Below are 19,283 nucleotides of genomic sequence, written 5' to 3' on the forward strand. Positions count from 1 at the left end.
CCTGACAGGAGGAGAGAAGCTCAGCTCAAAGCGCAGCACTCTGAAGAGGCAAGGCGACAGACACACATCTATGTCACCCTGGACAGGTAAGGAAGGGGTTCCCCTGCGCAGCCAGCAGCCTTCTCTCCAGGTGAGCCAAATGACCCAAGCACAATAGCAGCAGGGTGGGGGCCAGGTTGTGGCTGCCACTGGTCAGGGGAGGCTGCCCCAGCTCCGCACCTTGCCCTGGGCCTCCTGCAAATGGGCTGCAGTCAGAAAGCCACATCCTGCTGTGGCCCCAGCCCTGCTGACACGGACACCCGGCCTGGGCAAGGAGCGTGCAGGGCAGCACTGTGCATCCCCACCTCCCCAGGGAGGGCCAATGCAGCAACCACTGATGCCCTCACACTGGCGCACCTGCTGGCAGCCACGAGCTGCTCCGAGGCAGTAGGGCCCCCAGCCCTCACACCACTACTGCTCAGCCAGCTGGATGCTTGCACTTAAAAATGACCTGGCTCCCTTTTTTTTTTTCTCTTAAATCTGATGCCTTGCTTTGATTCAAGGAATAACTTCTGCAAGAGTAGAACTGCACCAGCCTGCATCAGCAGCCTCCTCTCAGCAATATAGAGCTTTTTGGAGCACCTGTCTCTAGTATGCAAGTTAACAGAGAAGTGATAAAGGCTAAAGTATGGCATAACATCACTATTAGCAGTGGCAGCCAACAGAATGCCCTAAAAGATTGCCCTAAAAGATTTCCGTGTGTCAGTGAGATGCAAACATTGGAGCCTGGTGCCAACTGCAAATCCAAGGCCAACAGCAGCAGCACTGTGGCTGAGGCAATAGGCTGCAGGTTACACCTCTGCACTGCCTGCTACTTGGGATTTCCCACCTCAAGGCCTTTCTCGTGGCACACTGCAAACTGAAAGATCACTAAAATTCAACAGTTTCAGATCCCAGCAGCTACTTTGTCCAACACCACAGCTCTGGATGCACAAGCACTGCCTGTCACTCTTCTCCCAAGTGACCAGGACAAGCAGCTGCTCAGGCACTCAGGGAAGAAGTGCCCTGCCTTGAGTCACCAGCACCTTCTTCCCAAAGCTGCCCTCTCCCAGGACAGTCACTCCACACACTGTGTGGGGCTGGGCCATTACACCAGCTGCCAGGGAGCTCGCTTTGCTCTGACCAGCAGTGCTAAGAGGCATAAACCTGAGCCCAGGGTTGTTCCTAAAGTGGCAGGTCAAGCAAGAAAGCGCTGGTAGTCTTTCAATACAGAGCACAAAAACCTGGAAAAGTTCCTGGACAAAACCATTATGACTCGAGACCCCACGTTTAGGCCAAACTGAGGGACTGAGAAAAGCCTCAGGGTTCAAACAAGAGAAGGCTTCCTAACAAAACAGGGACCAAAGCAACCTTCCAGGCGGCAGGGAGAGCAGCTGCACAGCAGTGTGCTGGCACCCAGGCTGCTCTGATGCACGCTGCCCTGGCAGAAGCAGACCCAGTAGCCAGGCAGCAGGGCAGCTCCTCACCAGCACCTTCAGAGGAGAGCTCACAAACCCCACAACTCTGCCATGCCTGGGACATTTCCTCAAGCTTCAGACATCAGTAGTTACCTTATTCATAAGGCTTAGGAGAGATGGAATGTCCACACTGTAATTTCTCACTTTTGAGTCTGAATGGAATGCAACCATAGATATTCCCACCCTGGCTAGGAAGTCTGGGATCATCTGCAGCTCAGTAACACCTCACGTGGGCTACATTCAGTTAGAACCTCAATTGCTCCCAGAATATAAAAAATAATGCAAATAACTTCCTCAAAAGTTTGACTAACCTCAAGACAACAACTCCCATTGAAAATTCCCTTTTATCAATTTTTAAATACCTCTCAGCTTTCATTAAGTGTCACCTGCACTGTGACAGCATCAGTAGGAAGTCATACTCAACTTCTATTCTTTGCTTTAATTTTACACTCTGACAGGCTCACACAACTAAGAATTTACCTTTGAAACACTCATCACTGGAGTTTCTTGGTCAGCCTCAAACTGGAGGCACAACACAGTAACTTAAGCTTTGATCTCTTACAATTAGGCTTAAAAGAAAAGATCACTGAAATGAAACCTGAACTTCTTAATGAAGAGTGTTAAATAGGATGCGCAAGACAGACAGTCAGCATGTCCTTCATGTAAATATTAGAGGTAATTTAAATTTATGTATCCTTACACTATTTCTCCTCAAGCACTGCTGTCTGATGGAGCAAGCTACGTCCCGTTTCTGGTAAGTCCACTGCAAAGAGACTTTAAAATCTTTGTTGGTGTTGCAAGAAGAGGTGACAAGCTTAACCCCTGGGACCCTGTATGCCAATGAGGAGCATCAAGTTCCTGTGTGCACCCTCTGCTTAGGGGGAGCAGCAGTGTGCAGGCTGCGGCACTTCAACTCATGCAGGTGTCAGGCATCCCTCCTGCATCTGGTATGCTTACATGGGGATTTCACATTGTGAGACCAAGCAAGGGGCCTGGCAGGGCAGGAGGAAATCCAAACTTGTTATCTTCCTCCAGAGTACCCAAACACTGCAAGGACAAATTCAGGGAGACCTGGCAGAAGGTAGCCAGAGTCTTATCTCCAACAGAAGTTGGAAGAACCTCCAGAAGGAATTTCACTTACTCTCCTGGGTAGAAAAAGGCATGTTGAGTGCACTTCCCTCTCCAGCCCTGTCCAGCAGTCACCTGCTCAAGTTTCAGACCTTCAGTGAAGACCAGCAGCTCAGAGAGCAACACCACAGTGCTGCATTCAAGTCCCTACATAAGCTCACTGTTAAACAATGCTGGGTCAATCTGTCCTTCCCCCGCTCACATGTTCCAGGTGACTATACCAGCATATCCCGAGATAAACTTCCCCACTGCATTCCTGCTTCAGTACCACCTGCAGGTGAGGACCATCACCCCAGGGCTGCTCCTCACCTACCCCAGACAGTGACTGTCAGCCCATCCTGCAGTACGGAACCACTGGTACTGCCCTATCCTGGGGCAGAGATGCAGAGGGCTGAGCTGAGGCCCAAACTTCAGTTCTGGAGTAATCACTCCCTTCACCTACTGCTCCTCCAGGGAAGGAAAGGTTCGCTCAGCATGCTCATCTGCACCAAGTGCCCAACAATTCATTAATGCTGCAAAAGGAATTGACACAGACAGCACCAGCGTGCCTGCTCTCTCACCAACAAGCACAGCTGCAAATAGTTTTGACTTCCGCTCGGTTAAGGACAATTTACTTCCAACACTCCAGCATTGCTGTCCCCTCACTGCACCATGAGGTGCAGAGCAGGAGCGGAGGATCAGCACCTTCTGGGAGCTGTACCAGAGGGACCCAAGTTCACTGCTACTGTCCCAAGTCTCAGTACAGCCTTCGCTTGATCCAATAGCCTGAACACTAATCTCCTTCCAAAGCAAACCACAATTATACTTAGTATTTCTCCCCTTCCTTTTTAAATCTGCTCTGACAGAAAAAACAGTGACAACTTTCCACTGCAGATATTAAAGTGGATTTTTCTTGAACAAGGCCACCCGCCTGCACAGCCTTAATCCTTCCAGCTCACATATGTTACTGTAACTTGCACTGCGCTGAATCCAATTATGCCTCCTCAATCCATTAAAAACATTTGAGGCTGTTTTGCAGGTTGCACAGAGCACCACTGAGGCCCTGCAAATGGACACAGCACCTCTAGGCCCAGCAAGTAGTTATCTTCCAGCCGCGAGGAGCTGGGCTCCAACAGCACACATCCATGCAGGACACAAATAATGAGTTGGTTCTTGTGCGTGCTCAGCAGTTATTAGCTCTCTATTAAAAGCACAAAGAGCTCAGAGCTCACGGAGCACCAGGTCTCCATGCACAGCACAGCAGGTTGGAGCTTGGAGCAGCAGGTGAAAAACCCTGAGCTAAGCAGTCAGAAGAGCCCATGGACGTGATGTGCACGTGCAGATCTGGCAGCTGAGCTCCCAACTGCTGACCCACCCACAGCTGCAAAGGCCAAGGCGGCTCAGCCAGCAGCTGACTGCCTGCTCCACAGCCGGGGCCATGCCACAGGCACAGCCCAGCGCGCCTTGCAGTGAGCCTGTTGGACCTGGAGCTGTGAGGGCTGCACGACTCCAACTCCCTCCCCCCATATTTTCACTACCCTCCAGACTGCAAATCCACAATGACAACTCTGAGGCCCGCAGTATGGACACATCTCTGCTACACAGAGAAGTCAGGTACCACCCTGAAGAGCTCTACAGCACTGTATCTTAACAAAGAACGTGCTTCTAGATTCTCTGTGCCTCCAACACCTGTCCAATACACATGTCCTCCTGACTACCACTGCAGAATACACGCACACAAATTACCTTCTGGATGTGAGCCCTGGTTGCAGACACTTTCCCCACACACTGACAGCAGCCTGACCTCCTCCCAGCACCCGCTGCAGGAACAGGCACCAAGCAGACCCCACAGAACCAAGTCCGCCGACTGGCACAAACTGGCAATCTGGCTCATTATCATTCCACATGGTTGGCCTTATTTTTAGGATCCGATGCAACATGGAGTAGGATTTTTTTTTATTTTTATCTCTTAACTGGGGAGTTACAGCCTAGGAGCCAGAGATCCTGATTTCATTCCTGACTCAGATACACATTTCCCAGGGTCAAGGTCCATATTCTCACAGAATAAGTGAAATGGGTTCTGGAAATAATGCTCTTCTTCAAGCCTTTCAATAAAGGCTGCGGTAGAAACTAGGAGTTACAGTCACTCAGAACTCTAGATGTGAAACCCACCCAGCCTTGACACCACACTGCCTCCAGAGCTATGTTTGCTGCTCTGTTGTGAAGCACCCAGCCTAAGGCAGGAGCCCTGGAGGAGGACACAGCACCAGGCAGCCCCAGCCGAGACCCGGCCTCGTCCCAGGCCAAAGCAGCACTTCCCAACAGAGAACGCCAGCCTGGCACACCGCTGAGCGTCAGCCTTTCGCAGCAACAGGCACGGAAAGCTTCAGCCTTCGGCACCCAGACAATACCCTTCCTCAGCGGGAGGCAGAGCCCCACCGGCTCCCTGAAAAGGATCAGCAGCACATCAGGAAGCGCGCGATCCAGAAAAACGCTATTTCGTTTCCTTCAGCATCGAGGGGCCGCTCGACGGGCCTAAGCGGCGACCCGGGGCGGCCAGCCGCTGACCCCCCGCGACCCCGGCCGGCTGATGGGAGCGCGGCACGGCCCGACCGCCCGGCGCTGCCGTTCCTCCCCGCCCGCCGCAGTCCCGCTCCCGCGGGGAAGCTCAATAGCAAGCGAGACCCGGTGCCGCGCCTCCCGCTCCCACGAGAAGCGTCCCTCGCCCTCTGCCGAGCAGCGGCACGGCACGGCCGGGAGCGGAGCGAGACTCGGCCGGGAGCCCCGGAGCAGCGAAGAGCCAAGCGGGGGAAAAAGGAAGCGGGGCGGGCGAGGCGCGGCGGAGCCCCGGGGGCGGCGACCGGGGCAGGGAGCGGCGGCAAGCGGAGCAGACGGGGAGCGGCGGCCGCCGCGGAGCCATGCAGGGCCCGGCCCGGCCCCCCGCCCGCCCGCCGCGCCCCGGGCACTCACATTGCTTCAGGAGCTCCAGACACAAAGCCATGGGAGACACAAAGGAGGGGCGGAGGGGACCGGAGAGACGGGGAGGCGCGGGGCGGGGGCGCTCGGCCCGGCCCCACCGAGGGGAGCCGCGGGGCCGCTCGGCGCGGAGAACCAGCCCGGCGGCGGGAGGAAGGGCGGGCGCCGGGCGGGCCGCAGGCTCGGGCCGCGCTCGCTGCTCCTGCGGCCGGCGAGACAAGGGAGGAGACGCGCACCGCCAGCGCCGCACTCACCGCGCCCGCCCGCCGCTCCGGCTGCGCGCTGCGGGCGGGGCCGCGCCTTAAAGCCGCGGACCGCCCCGCGCGTCACCGCCCGCACCCCGCGCAGGCGCGGCGGACCCGGCGGCGGTGCCCCTGGCCCGGCCCGGCCCGGCCCGGCCCGGCCCCGCCCCGCCCCGCCCCGCCCCGCCCCGCCCCGCCCGCTGCCCACGGGACGTTCCCACGCCCGGTCCGGGGCCGTGCTGGCAGACGACCGGAGCGCCACGTGGAGGACGGCGGAGGGAAACCGGCGGGCGGGGGAAATAGAAACAGAAAGCGCCCGGGCCGGAGGTCGCGGCGCTGCGCTCGCCTTCCGCTGGCGGCCGCCAGAGCGGGGCTGGCGTTCCTGTAGCCCCGCTGCCGAGCTTTGTCCTGGCCGTCCCTAGCTCGGGGCCGCTCCCGTGCGGCCGGGATTTGGCACGCGGCTCCGCGCGCTCGCTCCCGCTCCCGCAGCCGCGATCGGTCCTCGGCTATTCTGTCTTTTTTATGACTCCCTGCGCTTGGCGGAGGGCTGCTCGGCTTCCTGCGGCACAGAGAAGCAAACACGGCGCCCAAAGCTGCGGGGCCTCTGCTCCCCACCAGCTGAAGGACGGTGCAGGCCGGGCAGTGACGCTGCGGGTGTCTCGCCCTGCTGAGGACGGCGTGCTGCCGTTGCTGCCGGGAGCATTTAGCAAGGTGGGCTGCTCTTGGTGGTCCCGTTTCACCTTTGCATGCACACGGACACAACTACTGACTGCAGTCAGCAATAGTAGCACGCCGTGAGAAGGATGTGGCTTCTGAGCATGTTACTGAAAGGAAATGCTGGCAGCTGCCTTCCTTTCCTGCTTTGTGTACGGCCACTGCTGGGAGGTGGCTTGGACCACAGAGCCATGCTCACTTCTCATCGTTAAGGCTGAGCCACTTTTGCCTGCCCTGCATCTGCTGGCGCGTGTGTGGGGAGCACCAGGGGCAGCCTCACTGCTGCAGAGGACGGAGGTGCTTTGGTGTGGAAGTAACAGCAGGGTTATGGCCATGGAGCAACATCAGGGACTTCCTGGGAAGAGGGAGCAGCTTGGGCTTGGTTGTGGATTTTCCATAATAACGATGAAAAGAGATGAAAAATGAGAAGATGAGCATGGAGAGAAACAGTTGTTACAAATTTCTTTGTGTCTTATGGTCATATGAACAGATCATGGAACACTCATACCTTCCCTTATTCCTTACAGCACTCATGGAGCATATACCATAAATCTTCTCTGGTGTGCGCACACGCACAGACCACTCTCTCTCTAATCCCTTTCCTGCTGGTATGTCAGAGAAAGCTATTTCTGGAACATGAAATCTAGGTCAAAAAGAAGGAGAAAATCTAAAAGCACTGATAACAGTCCCTCTCCTCAAAGACCATACAGGGTGAGCCCTGGTTGGCACAGTCAGCTGCTCAGCACAGCCTTTCATGCCCTGCCTGCGCTGTGTCCTGGCTGCTCTGCGTTTCCCTTTGCAGCCACACCACAGGATTTTCTCCCGAAGAGGAGAGTGCTGTTCTCCAGCTCTGAGCATGCTGGTGGCCTCTGTTTGGCCAGCTGAGGGAGCACAGTGTGCCTGCCACCCTGAGAGCTGCAGAGGGGGAGGAAGGATGTTGGACCCTTCCTCCCATCCTATTGCTACATAATTTTCCTGGAAGCTATGGTAACTCTTTCCACAGTGAAGCAGCCTTTGTGGACCTGCTCAGCTGCACAGTGTGGGCATTTTCTTGCTGTTCTCCTCCCTGCAAGAGCCTGCATGGGGATGCCTGTGCCGGGGCTGGGATCTGCCCCTCCCAGTGCACGGTTCTTGATACAGCAGTGCTGCTGGGAACCATGTCACTAACTCAGAGATGAAGAAAACAAGCCAACAAGCAAAAAGCAATGCAAAGAGGTCAGAAGGGTGACTGTTCTGTCATGCGTTTGGGGGTTCTGTAAGCCAGATAGAGCTCTTGTGAACTTAGCAAAGCTGCAGCCTGCAGATAGGCACAAAGTGTGCACAACCCTGGTGGCTGCTGCAGGGACAAGGCTTGTGCCTGGTTCTGGGTGGGGGGAAGGACTGGCCTTCCCTTGGCTCCTTCTGCTCTGGGTATTGCAGTTCCCTTGCTGGGCTAGGCTCAAGGCCTGCAGTCTCTGCTCCACCAGATCTGCTGCCTTGGGGCCAGCAGAGAGGAAGAACTGGAGGGCCGCTGCCCCTGGAGCTCACACACTGTCAGGGATAGCTTTTGTCTCAGGGATCTGTAGCAAAGACAGGTCAACAGGAGAGGCAGATCTGCATACCCTGGCCTCCCTGAAAGAGCTGGGAACAGTGCAAGGAGATGGGAAACAAGACAGGCTGATGAATCCCAGGGCAGGGTGTCATCATGAGCAAGGCTGATACTACAAAAAGGATTAGAGAAGAGCTCAAGTACGAACTGGCCTGGTACAAGACTTCCCTGCTGCCACTGTTATTGCTTGGAGGCTGGGATTGGGTCTTGCCCTATTTTGCTCTGCTTTGCTTTCTGCTTTCCCTTTTCCCCTGGACATCAAGTATCCAGGGCCCTTTGAGGGCAGCTCGGTATTACCAAGCAGTCTATTAATCACGCAATTCCTAGTGATACTTCTAATAGAAAGGCACTGGAGCCCTCCATCACGCACAGGGGTGAGAGGGCCGTCGTCAGAAAGCTGGCAATTAGTTGAATAGGTTTCACAGGGCTTCTGAGTCTCTTGCTTTGCAAGGCTCAAAGCTTTGTTTAAGGCTGATCAAGGGCAGCTCATCATCTGTCTTGCTGGCTGTCAAATGGGAGCTAATTGCCCTGTAATGCGCAAGTGACACCAGTTTGTGGGAGGCACGAGCAGCTTGTCAGAGGGGTGACAGCTGTCAGGCCTCTCCCACCCACCGAGCACACGCAGGCTGCAAACACCAGGGCTCCCAGTCCTCTGTGACATGGAGTTTGCTGCACGTCCTCAGCTGGGGGCTGAATCCTCACAACACTGCTTAACTGCTTTGATTCAAACCCTGCACATTCCTCAAAGACAGAGAAACCTGTGGGAACTTTGGAGACCTGCTCTACAGCACAGCAGCCACCAGTCACAGCCTCACTGATGCACATGGGTGTTTGCAGGAGGAACTGAGACCGGGTGACTGACTAAAGATATGACTGCTGGCCAGATATGCCTCCTGCCTTTCCTGTCATACATGCATACAAACACAGATGCCCCTCTGGTGGTGCTCCCCACCCCCTCCATCATATCTGCTTCCCTCTCAAAGTTCCTGTAGCTTATACAAAGGGATGGAGGATATTTTGGAAATTAGCAAGTTTCTGCTGCTTGTATCACAGGTAGCACGTGCAAGGTGGCAACTAGTCCTTTGCTTGGCCTGATCATGTTTCCCAGCATTCACCTGGGCTTGTGGCAGAGCTGAGCCGTGCTGTTAGGAGGAGCAGGGTGGGAATGGGCTGCACCTCTTGGCTGCTCGCACTCCCCTTTCCACTCCTGCTTCTCCTGCCCACTGCTGGCAGAGTGGGCACGCTCTCTGCTCTCCAGTGCCTCTGCCAGCTGTGTCTCCATGGAGTCTCCTCTGATGCTGCCCCATGCCCCTGCAGATGGGTGCTAGTCCCCCTTTTGCTGGGATCAGCCTGCCCAGCAGGACCTGTCTGGGTGTCCCTGTGGGTGACTGCTTGCTCTTTGCCTTGTGTCTCCAGCAGCATGGCGCAGCCCTGGTGGGACATTGGCACCTGCTCCTCCTGCCTTCTCCAGGATGTGCCTGGAATCCCCATATCAAAGGCATCACCTTTTCTAACCTGTGTTCCCAAAATGTTTTCCAAGAGTTATGCAGCCTCCTTTCAGCCCACCATGGAGCTCTTGGCTCTAGCCAAAGCAACAAGCTGGATCTACAGCCTGAAACCATATGTTCTTAGCAGCCTGGTTGAGGACAGTGAGCTACTGCTGTAGTCCCAGACAGGTGACAGAACAGAAAGGATGCAGCAGGTGTGTTGGGTGGGCAAGATGGGAGCCCTCAGCTTCACTGCTGTGGACAATCCCCACCTCTGAGCTGAGGCACTGACACCCAGAAAGGAGCTCAGAGGGACATGGCATGCCAGCTGAAAGGCTGCAGTGAGAACAGAGCTGCCCTTGCCCTGCAGCTTCATGCCATGATACCTGTTGGCTCTGCCTTTGGGAGCCTGTTTCCAGAGCAGTGGCACTTCCTGTCACTCACAATCACATACAGAATCACAGAATTGTAGGGGTTGGAAGGGACCTCTAAAGATTGTCAAGTCCAACCCTCCTGCTAAAGTGAATTCCACACCACAGGTTGCACAGAAAAGAGTGCAGATGTGTCCTGAGTATCTCCAAAGAAGGAAACTCCACAGCCTGTCTGGACAGCCTGTTCCAGTGTTCCACCACTCTGACAGCAAAGAAGTTCTTCCTTGTGTTAGTACGGAACTTCCTTGGTTTCAGAACCCACTCACCTTTTGCAGGAAAAGAGTGGACCACTGGTAAGTGAATTTAAACTGCTGCTGCAGGCTGCATGAGGTTAACGCCACCAATGTGTCCCTGGGCCAGGCTGTGCTGGTCTTGCAGCAGGGAGCCAGTACTTGCTTTAATCTGTGCCCTCCAAGGCTTTTGTGATGCCCAGTGCTACTGGGTCTGAGCTGCTCCCGGTATTCCTTTCTGGGTCAGGCTGGCAAGCCCAGTGCCCTGGCAAAGTGGCTGCCTCACTCCAGAGGTGGTGCTCGGGGCACAGTGTGGGGAGTCAGCTCCTGGAACTGCTCGACAAAGTGCTGCAGTGCTGGGAGAGGTGACACCGCTGGTCAGGAACAGCTGGAAGGAGAGGAAGGCATCCAGAGGGACCTGGAGAAGCTGGAGAAGTGGGCCCATGAGAACTTAATGAGGTTCAGCAAGGCCAAGTGCAAGGTGCTGCACTTGGGTCAGGGCAATCCCAGGTATTTATACAGACTGAGGAAAGGACCTGAAAGCAGCCCTGCGCAGAAGGACTTGGGGTCCTGTTAGATGAGAAGCTGGCCATGAGGCAGCAGTGTGCGCCTGCAACCCAGAAGGCCAGCTGTGTTCTGGGCTGCATGAAAAAGGGGCAGCCAGCAGGAGAGGGAGGTGATTGTCCCCCTCTGCTCGGCTCTTGTGAGGCCCATCTGCAGCGCTGCGTCCAGGCCTGGGGCCCCCAGCACGGGAAGGACGTGGAGCTCTGGGAGCGGGTCCAGAGGAGGCACTGAGATGAGCAGAGGGCTGGAGCAGCTCTGTGTGAGGAAAGGTTGAGGGAATTGGGCTCGTTGAGCTTGGAAAAGAGAAGGCTGCGGGGGGACCTCATGGTGGCCTTCCAGTGCTTGAAGGGAGCAGATAAACAGGAGGGGGAATGGCTGTTTACGAGGGTGGATGGTGATAGGACAAGGGGAAATGGATTTAAAGCGAGACAAGGGAGTTTAGGTTGGATATTAGGAAGAAGTCTCTCACTCTGATGGTGGTGAGGCACTGGAACAGGTTGCCCAAGGAGGCTGTGGATGCCCCATCCCTGCAGGCATTCAAGGCCAGGCTGGATGTGGCTCTGGGCATCCTGGTCTGCTGGTTGGTGACCTGCACACAGCAGGGGGCTGGAACTGGATGAGCGCTGTGATCCTTTGCAACCCAGGCCATTCTATGACCAGGGCTGCTCCAGCCTCTCCCCCGCCCCAGGGGATGGAGTTACTGTGGCATCTCCTCCAAATGAGAGGCCAGGCTTTTGTCCATTATAGTAATTACTAATTAAAGAGTGGGACCTGTCTGGAAAGAATAATGCTAGCAGAGGCATCTGGAACTGTGTATAGCACAGTCATTCAGGAATAAGAGCACACTGAGGTTGCAGGTTGCTGGGCACTGGACTCAAAAATACTCCTTACTGCTATGAAATTCAGAGCAGATATGTTTGTACTTCCCACCAGAGATGCTGACTGGGGTGTCTAGGTAAGTACATTTGATGGGCAAGGGGCACATAGGACTAAATAACTATGTGGCTGCTGCCATTCAGTGTGTCTCCAGGAGATAAGGCAATTGGAGCCAGTCCAGCCAAAGGATAAATTCCCAGCACCTCCTTGTATGAAGGTTTGGAAAGACCCACCTCCAGGCAGTACAATGCCAGCAACAGCCCAGTGATCTAAGTGATGGAACTCCTCCCCTGTGAGGATGGGCTGAGAGGGCTGGGGCTGTGCAGCCTGGGGAAGACAGGACTGTGGGGAGGGTTGAGATTGTCCTTGCAGTATCTAAAAGACAACTATGAGAAAGAAGAGGACAAGCTCATTAGCAGGGTCTGTTGTGATAGGAAAGGTGGAAATGGTGTCAAACTAAAAGAGAGGAGATTTAGATTGGATATAAGGAAGAAGATTTTTACAGTAAGAGCAGTGAGACACTGGCACAGGCTGCCCAGAAGAGTGGTGCATGCCTCATTCCCAGAGACACTCATAGTCAGACTCAGAGCATCTGATGGAGCTGTAGGTGTCCCTGTTCATCGCAGGGCAGTTGGAGTAGATGACCTTTAAGGGTCTCTTCCAACTCAAATGATTCTATGATTCTATGTCTTCTTCCCTGGCTACAGCACAGAGCAGTGCTGGGGCTGCATGGGAAGGTTCTGTCCTTCCTGTCTGTGACTGCTGGGCAAAATCACAGTCCGTGATAGTCTGAGTGGGGCAAAGTTGCAAAATACACATTTTTGTCCAGACCTATTTTTGGAGTATACTCTATGTGAGAACGTGCAAAGAAAACTTGTGAGGAGTGGCTAGGGGAATTGGGGTTGTTTAGTCTTAGGAAAAAGAGGCTGAGGACCTCCATCATATTTGGAAATAAAGCTCTCAGGTGAAGTCTCTAAGACTGGAAGAAGGGAAACATCACTCCCATTTTTAAGAAGAGGAGAAAAGAAGACCCAGGAAACTACCTAATGAGGTTCAACAAGGCTAAGTGCAGGGTGTTTGTTGCACTTGGGCCAGGGCAATCCCAGACATATGTACAGACTGGGAGAAGAACTGCTTGAGAGCAGCCCTGCGGAGAAGGACTGGAGGGTCCTGATGGATGAAAAGCCAGCAGTGGACATGATGGACATGAGCCAGCGGTGTGTGTTTGCAGCTCATAAGGTCAACAGACTGCCCAGAAAAGCTGTGGATGTCCCTGGAAGTGCTATATGTGAGGCTGGATGGGGCCATGTGCAAGCTGATCTAGTGCCTGATTTAGTGCTTGGCAACCCTGCCCATGGCAGATAGGTTGGAAGTAGATGATCTTCAAGGTCCTTTCCAAACTAAGCTATTCTTTAATTTTGTGATTTCATTATTCTCTACAGCTACCTGAAAGGAGGTTTCAGTGAGGTACATGTCAGTCTCTTTTCTCAATTGATAAGTAACGTTGGAGGATATGAACAAATAGCCTCAAGTGTGTCAGGAGAGGTTTAGGTTGGAGGTTAGGAAGAGTCTCTTCATGGAAAGACTGGTTGGGCATTGGAACAAACTGTCCACAGAAGTGGTAGAGTCACCACCCCTGGAGATATTTGAAAGATGTGTGGATGTGGTACTTGGGCACGCGGTCTAGTGGTGGACTTGATAGCATTGGGTCATGTTTGGACTTGATGATCTCATGGGTCTTTTCCAACCTAGATGATTCTAGGTTGATTCTATTCTAAAGGAGTTCATAGCTGTCATGGTTTTGTGATTTTTGGCTTTCGGTATTCCACATCATAACATCATGTGGGGCACTGGGACTTTAACTGTTAATGCTCAAGTCCTGGGTACCTGCTCTGAAGAGAAGAGCTGCATTCCCCAGGGGACCTTGTGCTCAGGGAGAGGAGGTTGAACTCCTGGCAAGGTCACCTGATGCTCTTTCTCGCCTGCCCTTCGTCGTGGGCGCTGCTCTGTCTCCCTGCTGCTTAACTGCACTGCGCATCTCGCCTCAGCCTTGTGCTGAGGCCTATCCACCTTTCGGACATTCTCTCTCTCATTATATTTGATTTATTAGCTTCAATTCTGACTGTATTGTATTATAGTATGTTAACTTGCATACCGATAATATATTTAGTAAATTAGTTTGTTTCTCCTCAGATCGGTGCCGCTGTTTTAATTATTTTGGGTTCCCCTGTTTCCTTTTTTCTGGAGGCGCGGATCTGCGGATCCCTCCGCCCCGCTCGTCACGGAACCGGGCCGAACTAGCCCGCAAACCATTGACAATAGCAAACTCCAAAACGTTGTCACTCCTCTATCACTAAGGGATGAAGGCAGATGCCTTCTGTCCTCCATCTGCCAGTCCCAATTTCTGCCTCTGACTGAAACAGCTGAAGTGACCAAGGTATGCTGAGACCCTGTGGAAATGAATGCCGAGTTCCTGACATACACTTCTGCTCCCAAGAGTTTCAGAGTGAGGTCAAAGCCCAGACTGGAGGAATGATAATGAGACACAAAGTGGAGAGCATGAGGAAGATGAAAGCTATCAGCAGCGGAGACCCTCTGCTGAAGCTTCCTGCTGCACCTGCAGTCCTTCAGTACTTCAGCCAGTGCTCCACCCTGCAGTAGGGCAAGGCAGGCATCCTGCTTCATCACTCCCAGCCAGATTTGTCTTCCCTGAGCAAAGCTGCTGAATTCTCCCTGACCTCTGCAGCCTGCACTAAATCTGCAACCAGAGCCCATCAGCTCTTTCAGCACCCATATCCAGAGACTTCAACTCAGCCATCCTGGCAGCATCCTTGCCCACTGACCAGAGCAAGGTCAGAGACGCTCCCCCACAGAAACCTTCAAGAGATACCCCACGAGATGTCTGAGGGCAACTGCCTGCACTCCGCGCACCCCCAGGCACTCACAGCCCTATTCCCGCCATGGCTGCGCTGGCACTCACTGTTGGTGGGCAGGGTCCTGCTGCCACTGAGGCTGCCTGCTGGCGGGGGGGAGATGGAGCGGACAGAGCTGGTGTCCTCATCCTGGGAGCAGCCCGCTTGGATGGCTCGGAGGTAGCTGTGGCTCCGGGAGCGGAAGTAACTGGGCAGGGGCAGGTCCAGCACCTCGGCAGCCGCTGACTCGGCCTCGCTGTAGGTAGAGTCGCAGACCGCCTCGTACTGCTCCCCCAGCTCCGGCTCTCTCGCCTGCATGAGAAGAGGGATAGAGCAATCACCCCCTGCCCAGGGCTGAGCCCCTTCCCCTCCCTCCTGCAGCCTTCTCCGCTCCCCTCCGTGCTGTGGCTCCTGAGAGGTTTTGATCAGACACAAGCAGAGCAAGAGGAGCAGTGCTGGCTGGCACAGGTCCTGGGCGAGGGAAGAGGGGACCCTCCTTCCACGTCAGAGGGTCCCTGTGGGAGCAGAGACACTTACCACCATAGCGCTGCAAAGCACTACCCTGTTTCTGATGGAAAGGCTGGGAGTACACGAGGACAAAATCCCTTCCCAGCCACGAACAACTCGGTTTTCCGCTGCCATGTCCGGAGGACCGCAAGCTCAGCTGTGAGACCCTACTGTGGCAGGTGTGCTCCCCAGTGGGGTGCTGTCCCAACCCTGCAGTGGGGCACAGGACTGGGGATGTGTCTCCATGCCTTGAGCCAGGCCGGCTGGCCCTGTGCTGGGCACGATGTTGCTGCAGCCCTGTTTTGAGTGTGAGAGGAGAGGGCCAGCTGTGTGGGCTGAGGCCCGGCATGGCCTGAGCAGGGGCAGCTCCACTGCCTGCTCCCTGCTCTCTTCTGCCTCTGCCTTCCCTGGCCCTTCCCTGTCCTCTGGGGACCGCAGTTAATTGAGTTTCAGCTCAGGATGTTCACCTGGGTTAAAACGAAGCCAGCCTGAAACAACAAGCATTTTGAAATACTGATGATGAGGGACACTGGCGATGGCTCTGTTGCCCACTTCCACCGCCCTGGGCCCTTATTTTGGCTTCAAGGACACTATTTATGCCTGCTGCTGGCATCTGTAGCCTTTTCTGGGCTCCACAGGGTTTGGCTGAAAAAGCTCTTCGCTTCCCCCTGGAACACCTCTAAACCCTCTGCTTAGCCTGGAGAAATCAAACTGCGCAGGTGCGCTGCAGTGCCCTGGGCTGGGCAACGCATCGTCCTCCTCATACCCTGGCCTTGGGTGAGGGTACCCCACAGCTGCCTCACACCCTGCCGTGGGGGTCCAGGGAGACCCCAGAAAGCTCCATGGAGAAGGAAGAGGGAATGCCAGTGGGACGGTACCTGCTCTCCATGGGTAAATATCTGAGGGATAAGTGAGGGGGGTCCAAAGATCTGGAAGAAAGAGTTGAAGAAGGTTAAAAGCCCAGAAAGGGGTAGCCCTCACACAGACAGCCATTGCACAGGGACCACAGACAAGGGGAGTAGATGGCCCTTTCCTTGGGGCCTGCACTGCAGACACTTTGGTACAAACTTCAGAGCCCATAAGATGCCAAGCAAAATGCCGCCCCTTTGACAGTGGCACAAACATGGCACGGCAAAGCTCCACAGGACGCCTCTGAAACAGAGAAAAGCTGCTGATGCACTTAACCTGTTGTATGCATTGTATATTAATATACACAGGGCACGCTTGGACACTGACAGCAGGAACACAGTGCTGGGGTGCCCCGGGCACTCACACGGTGCCTGTGGCTGTGGGACTGGGCCGCTGTGGCTCCTGGTTTGTACCTCATGAAGCCCCAGAACCTCATGGTGTGGCCTGGAGCAACCCTGCAGCCCTGCAGCTGCAGAGCTGGATGGGTGGCAGGCTCTATGTCGGGGAAACTGTACTTTGCCCTGCCTGGGGTCAGGCTGGCCACCTTTCTGCTGACTCCTCTCTCCCTGCAGCAGGAAGAAGCCCCATAGAATCCATGCTCTCTTCTTTCCATGCATAAGCCATGATATATACTTGGCATCAGGACAGACACCTGACAAATCATGCGCTGCCTCTGTGAGGAATCCCACCTTCCTATCTCCTGACAGCTCCCTACAACCCCAGTCTATAGAGCACATTCACCCCACGAGCTCTTTTTTGCACAGGCTGCTCAAGATGAACACTTCTGGGAAAAATCCGGGTTCAAATGCCAAATGTACCCTTCTGTATAAGGCACAGCTTGAAGTGTGTTTCAGAAAAGTTGGGGGTCAGCAGCCACTGGTCTCCTCATGCTAGAGGTAGATAATGATGCTCTGAAGAACCCCAAATTTCCAGAGGCTTTCAAGGTGGAATTCAGCCAGCAGAAAACCAAGTGGAGTGGACTTTGAGAGCTGGAGATGCTTCTGCACACTAGGTCTGACAGGGGAGGTGTTGGGGGGTCAAAATGAGGGCAGGGGAGGAGCTGCCTGCAGCACTTACAAAAAGGCAGGTTGGACCTTCCAGAGACTTGGGCTTCACGTGAGGTGCCTTTGCTAATTCCACCCTGAATCAACAGTTATGCAGTTTGTGGGAGGACTTTAGATCCCAATTCATCTGCAATTGGATACTGGTTGATTTGGAGGAAGGCAGGCAAAGTGCAGTCAGTGACACCAGGCCCAGGCTCAAGCTGGTGCTACTTTATGCCTCTATGGGTCTGGATCTGGAAAGGGGCAAAATTGGGCAGCTCCTGGCACAGTGCAGGCTGCCCAGCCTCTTGAGACACCTCAGATGCCTTTTTAGGGTACTGCTCTCAGCTGCTAAATGGTACATATGTGCTGGGAGAGAGCACAGACTCAGCCAGCCCCTGGCAGAGGCCCGAATTCAGACACGGGTTTCCTGCAAAGGACAGGAATACAGTGGCCCTGACCTCTTTCTCTGTGCTCATAAACACCCAGTATATTGTCTATGTACAAGAAACAAGACTGACCACAAGGAACATGTATGCCCGTGAGCAATGCTTTGCGTCTTTCCCCAAAGCTCTTCACAAATGGCTCCAGCCCTCTGCACTAGTAGCTGCATAAGTCAGCTATGGGGCTGAAGCAGCTGGGTAGGGATGAATGTGGGCTCAGAGCCCTGCACACCTGGAGTGAGTGCCAGCACACACCTCCAGTCCTCCTCTTCAGTCTCTGCTTCCCCGTGTCCAGCCTGCTTCCTTAACTGCTGCCTCATTCTGCCTCCCTTGATCAGTGAACACCAGCTGTGTGTGAGAGACAAGCTGCAGCAGCACAGAAAGGGCATGTGTGTGCACGTGTTCCCACGCAGACACACGTGAACAGAGACAGGACATGGCAGAAGCTCAGAGTGGCAGTGACACAACTGGGCAAAGCTCATGGAGCCATAGCTGTCCAAGGCACTTTCACTTGCATCCCAAAAGGAAGGGTCCCACCCTAGGGTGGAGATGAACACGAGACCTGTGCAAGCGCCTCATGTGGCATGAGTGATTTCCTGGCCTGCAAGGCAGCTGCCTTATAGCCACACAGGCCCCAGGCCCCTCCAGCGCATCCCAAAGGGAGGCATAGTACAGGAGAGGGATTTAAGCCCAGAGGCTGTGGTCAGGGTTTGCCACCCACCATCAGTGCCTCCATGGCATCTTTGGCTCTGCCTGTCCTTCCTGGAGGCATGAGGACCAGGAATAATCAAGGGAGACACCCCCGGTTAGCGAGTCAGCTTCTTGAATCACAGGCACCTCCTTCCACTTCCCAAGGGATGGGGCACTCAGAGTATATAGCAGGGCTGCTGCTCCCTCTGCAGGGTCCCTGGTAGTCGGCCACAGACCACGTGCCACCTTTTGCTGCAGTGAGGCTGGCCTGGGCCCTGTGCCCACCCAGTGAGCACATGGAGCTTGCAGCAGGAGTGGGCAGCCTTGCGGGCAGCTCCTGGGTGCTGTGCAGTGTGAGTCTGTGCACAAAGCAGCCCTGAGCTCTGCCCACAGTTTTGAAGCATGCAGGGCTCCAGGTTGCCATACTCATGGCCATGGCTTCAGTGAGCAGCAGTGCTGAGAGGAGGTAAAAGCTAGAACAAAAGGAGTCCAATGTGAATAAAGAAGCTGGCTCTGACCCTTTGGTAAAGCTTCCAGAGAACAGCACATCTGCTGATAGAGTGCCTTGTTTTTAAGGGACAACCCCCTCTACCAGCCTCCATTCTTTTGAGCTGAGTATGCAATGGGACTTCAGTCTTTAGCACCTCACCTGGTTGATGCAACTGGAGTCATTGACACTGTCGGAGATCTGGTTGTATTCTTCCTCCCAGGTTGGGAACTTTGGAGGTAGGAGGATCTCGACAGAGTCCAGGCGGTCCAGGCTCCTGCCAGCAGAGAGAGAGGGTGTCAGAGATGTCCCCAGGGAGCAGAAAGCACTGGGGCTGTGCTGGAGCTGTCAGCCCATCCAGACCACACTGCCAGACACAGGAACACATAGCAGCACATAGCTGGTGCTAGGTACCAGCTGGGTACACTGCTTGGCCCTGGCTGCAGCTGCTGCAGGAGATAGAAGTGCCTTCTCACCTAGGCGTCTCCTGGTTTAAGCTGGTACAGAGTACATACTAGGTTTGTTCAGCGCAGGGAGCACACAGGATCTGTGCCAGTCTGCAGAGTCACAGTCCCAGTTAC

At 54.6% G+C, this 19,283-nt stretch overlaps 1 protein-coding gene across 6 annotated transcripts in view; it reads right to left on the bottom strand.

Moving 5' to 3' along the window:
- The window catches only part of DLGAP4 (DLG associated protein 4), a 205,516-nt gene that overhangs the window by 36,286 nt on the left and 149,947 nt on the right, over positions 1–19,283 (bottom strand). For 4 of the 6 annotated variants that reach the window (XM_048962638.1, XM_048962639.1, XM_048962643.1 and 1 more), the window contains 3 exons: positions 18,865–18,979; positions 16,009–16,059; positions 14,692–14,935 (listed from right to left, as the gene is read on the bottom strand). In XM_048962638.1, coding sequence (XP_048818595.1) covers positions 14,692–14,935; positions 16,009–16,059; positions 18,865–18,979 — 410 coding nt within the window. Of the gene's footprint in view, positions 1–5,573; positions 5,738–14,691; positions 14,936–16,008; positions 16,060–18,864; positions 18,980–19,283 lie in introns of those variants that run through there. The other 2 variants (XM_048962640.1, XM_048962644.1) reach the window with 2 other exon arrangements.

The sequence above is a fragment of the Lagopus muta genome, chromosome 16 (genome assembly GCF_023343835.1).
Source record: "Lagopus muta isolate bLagMut1 chromosome 16, bLagMut1 primary, whole genome shotgun sequence".
Taxonomy (NCBI): domain Eukaryota; kingdom Metazoa; phylum Chordata; class Aves; order Galliformes; family Phasianidae; genus Lagopus; species Lagopus muta.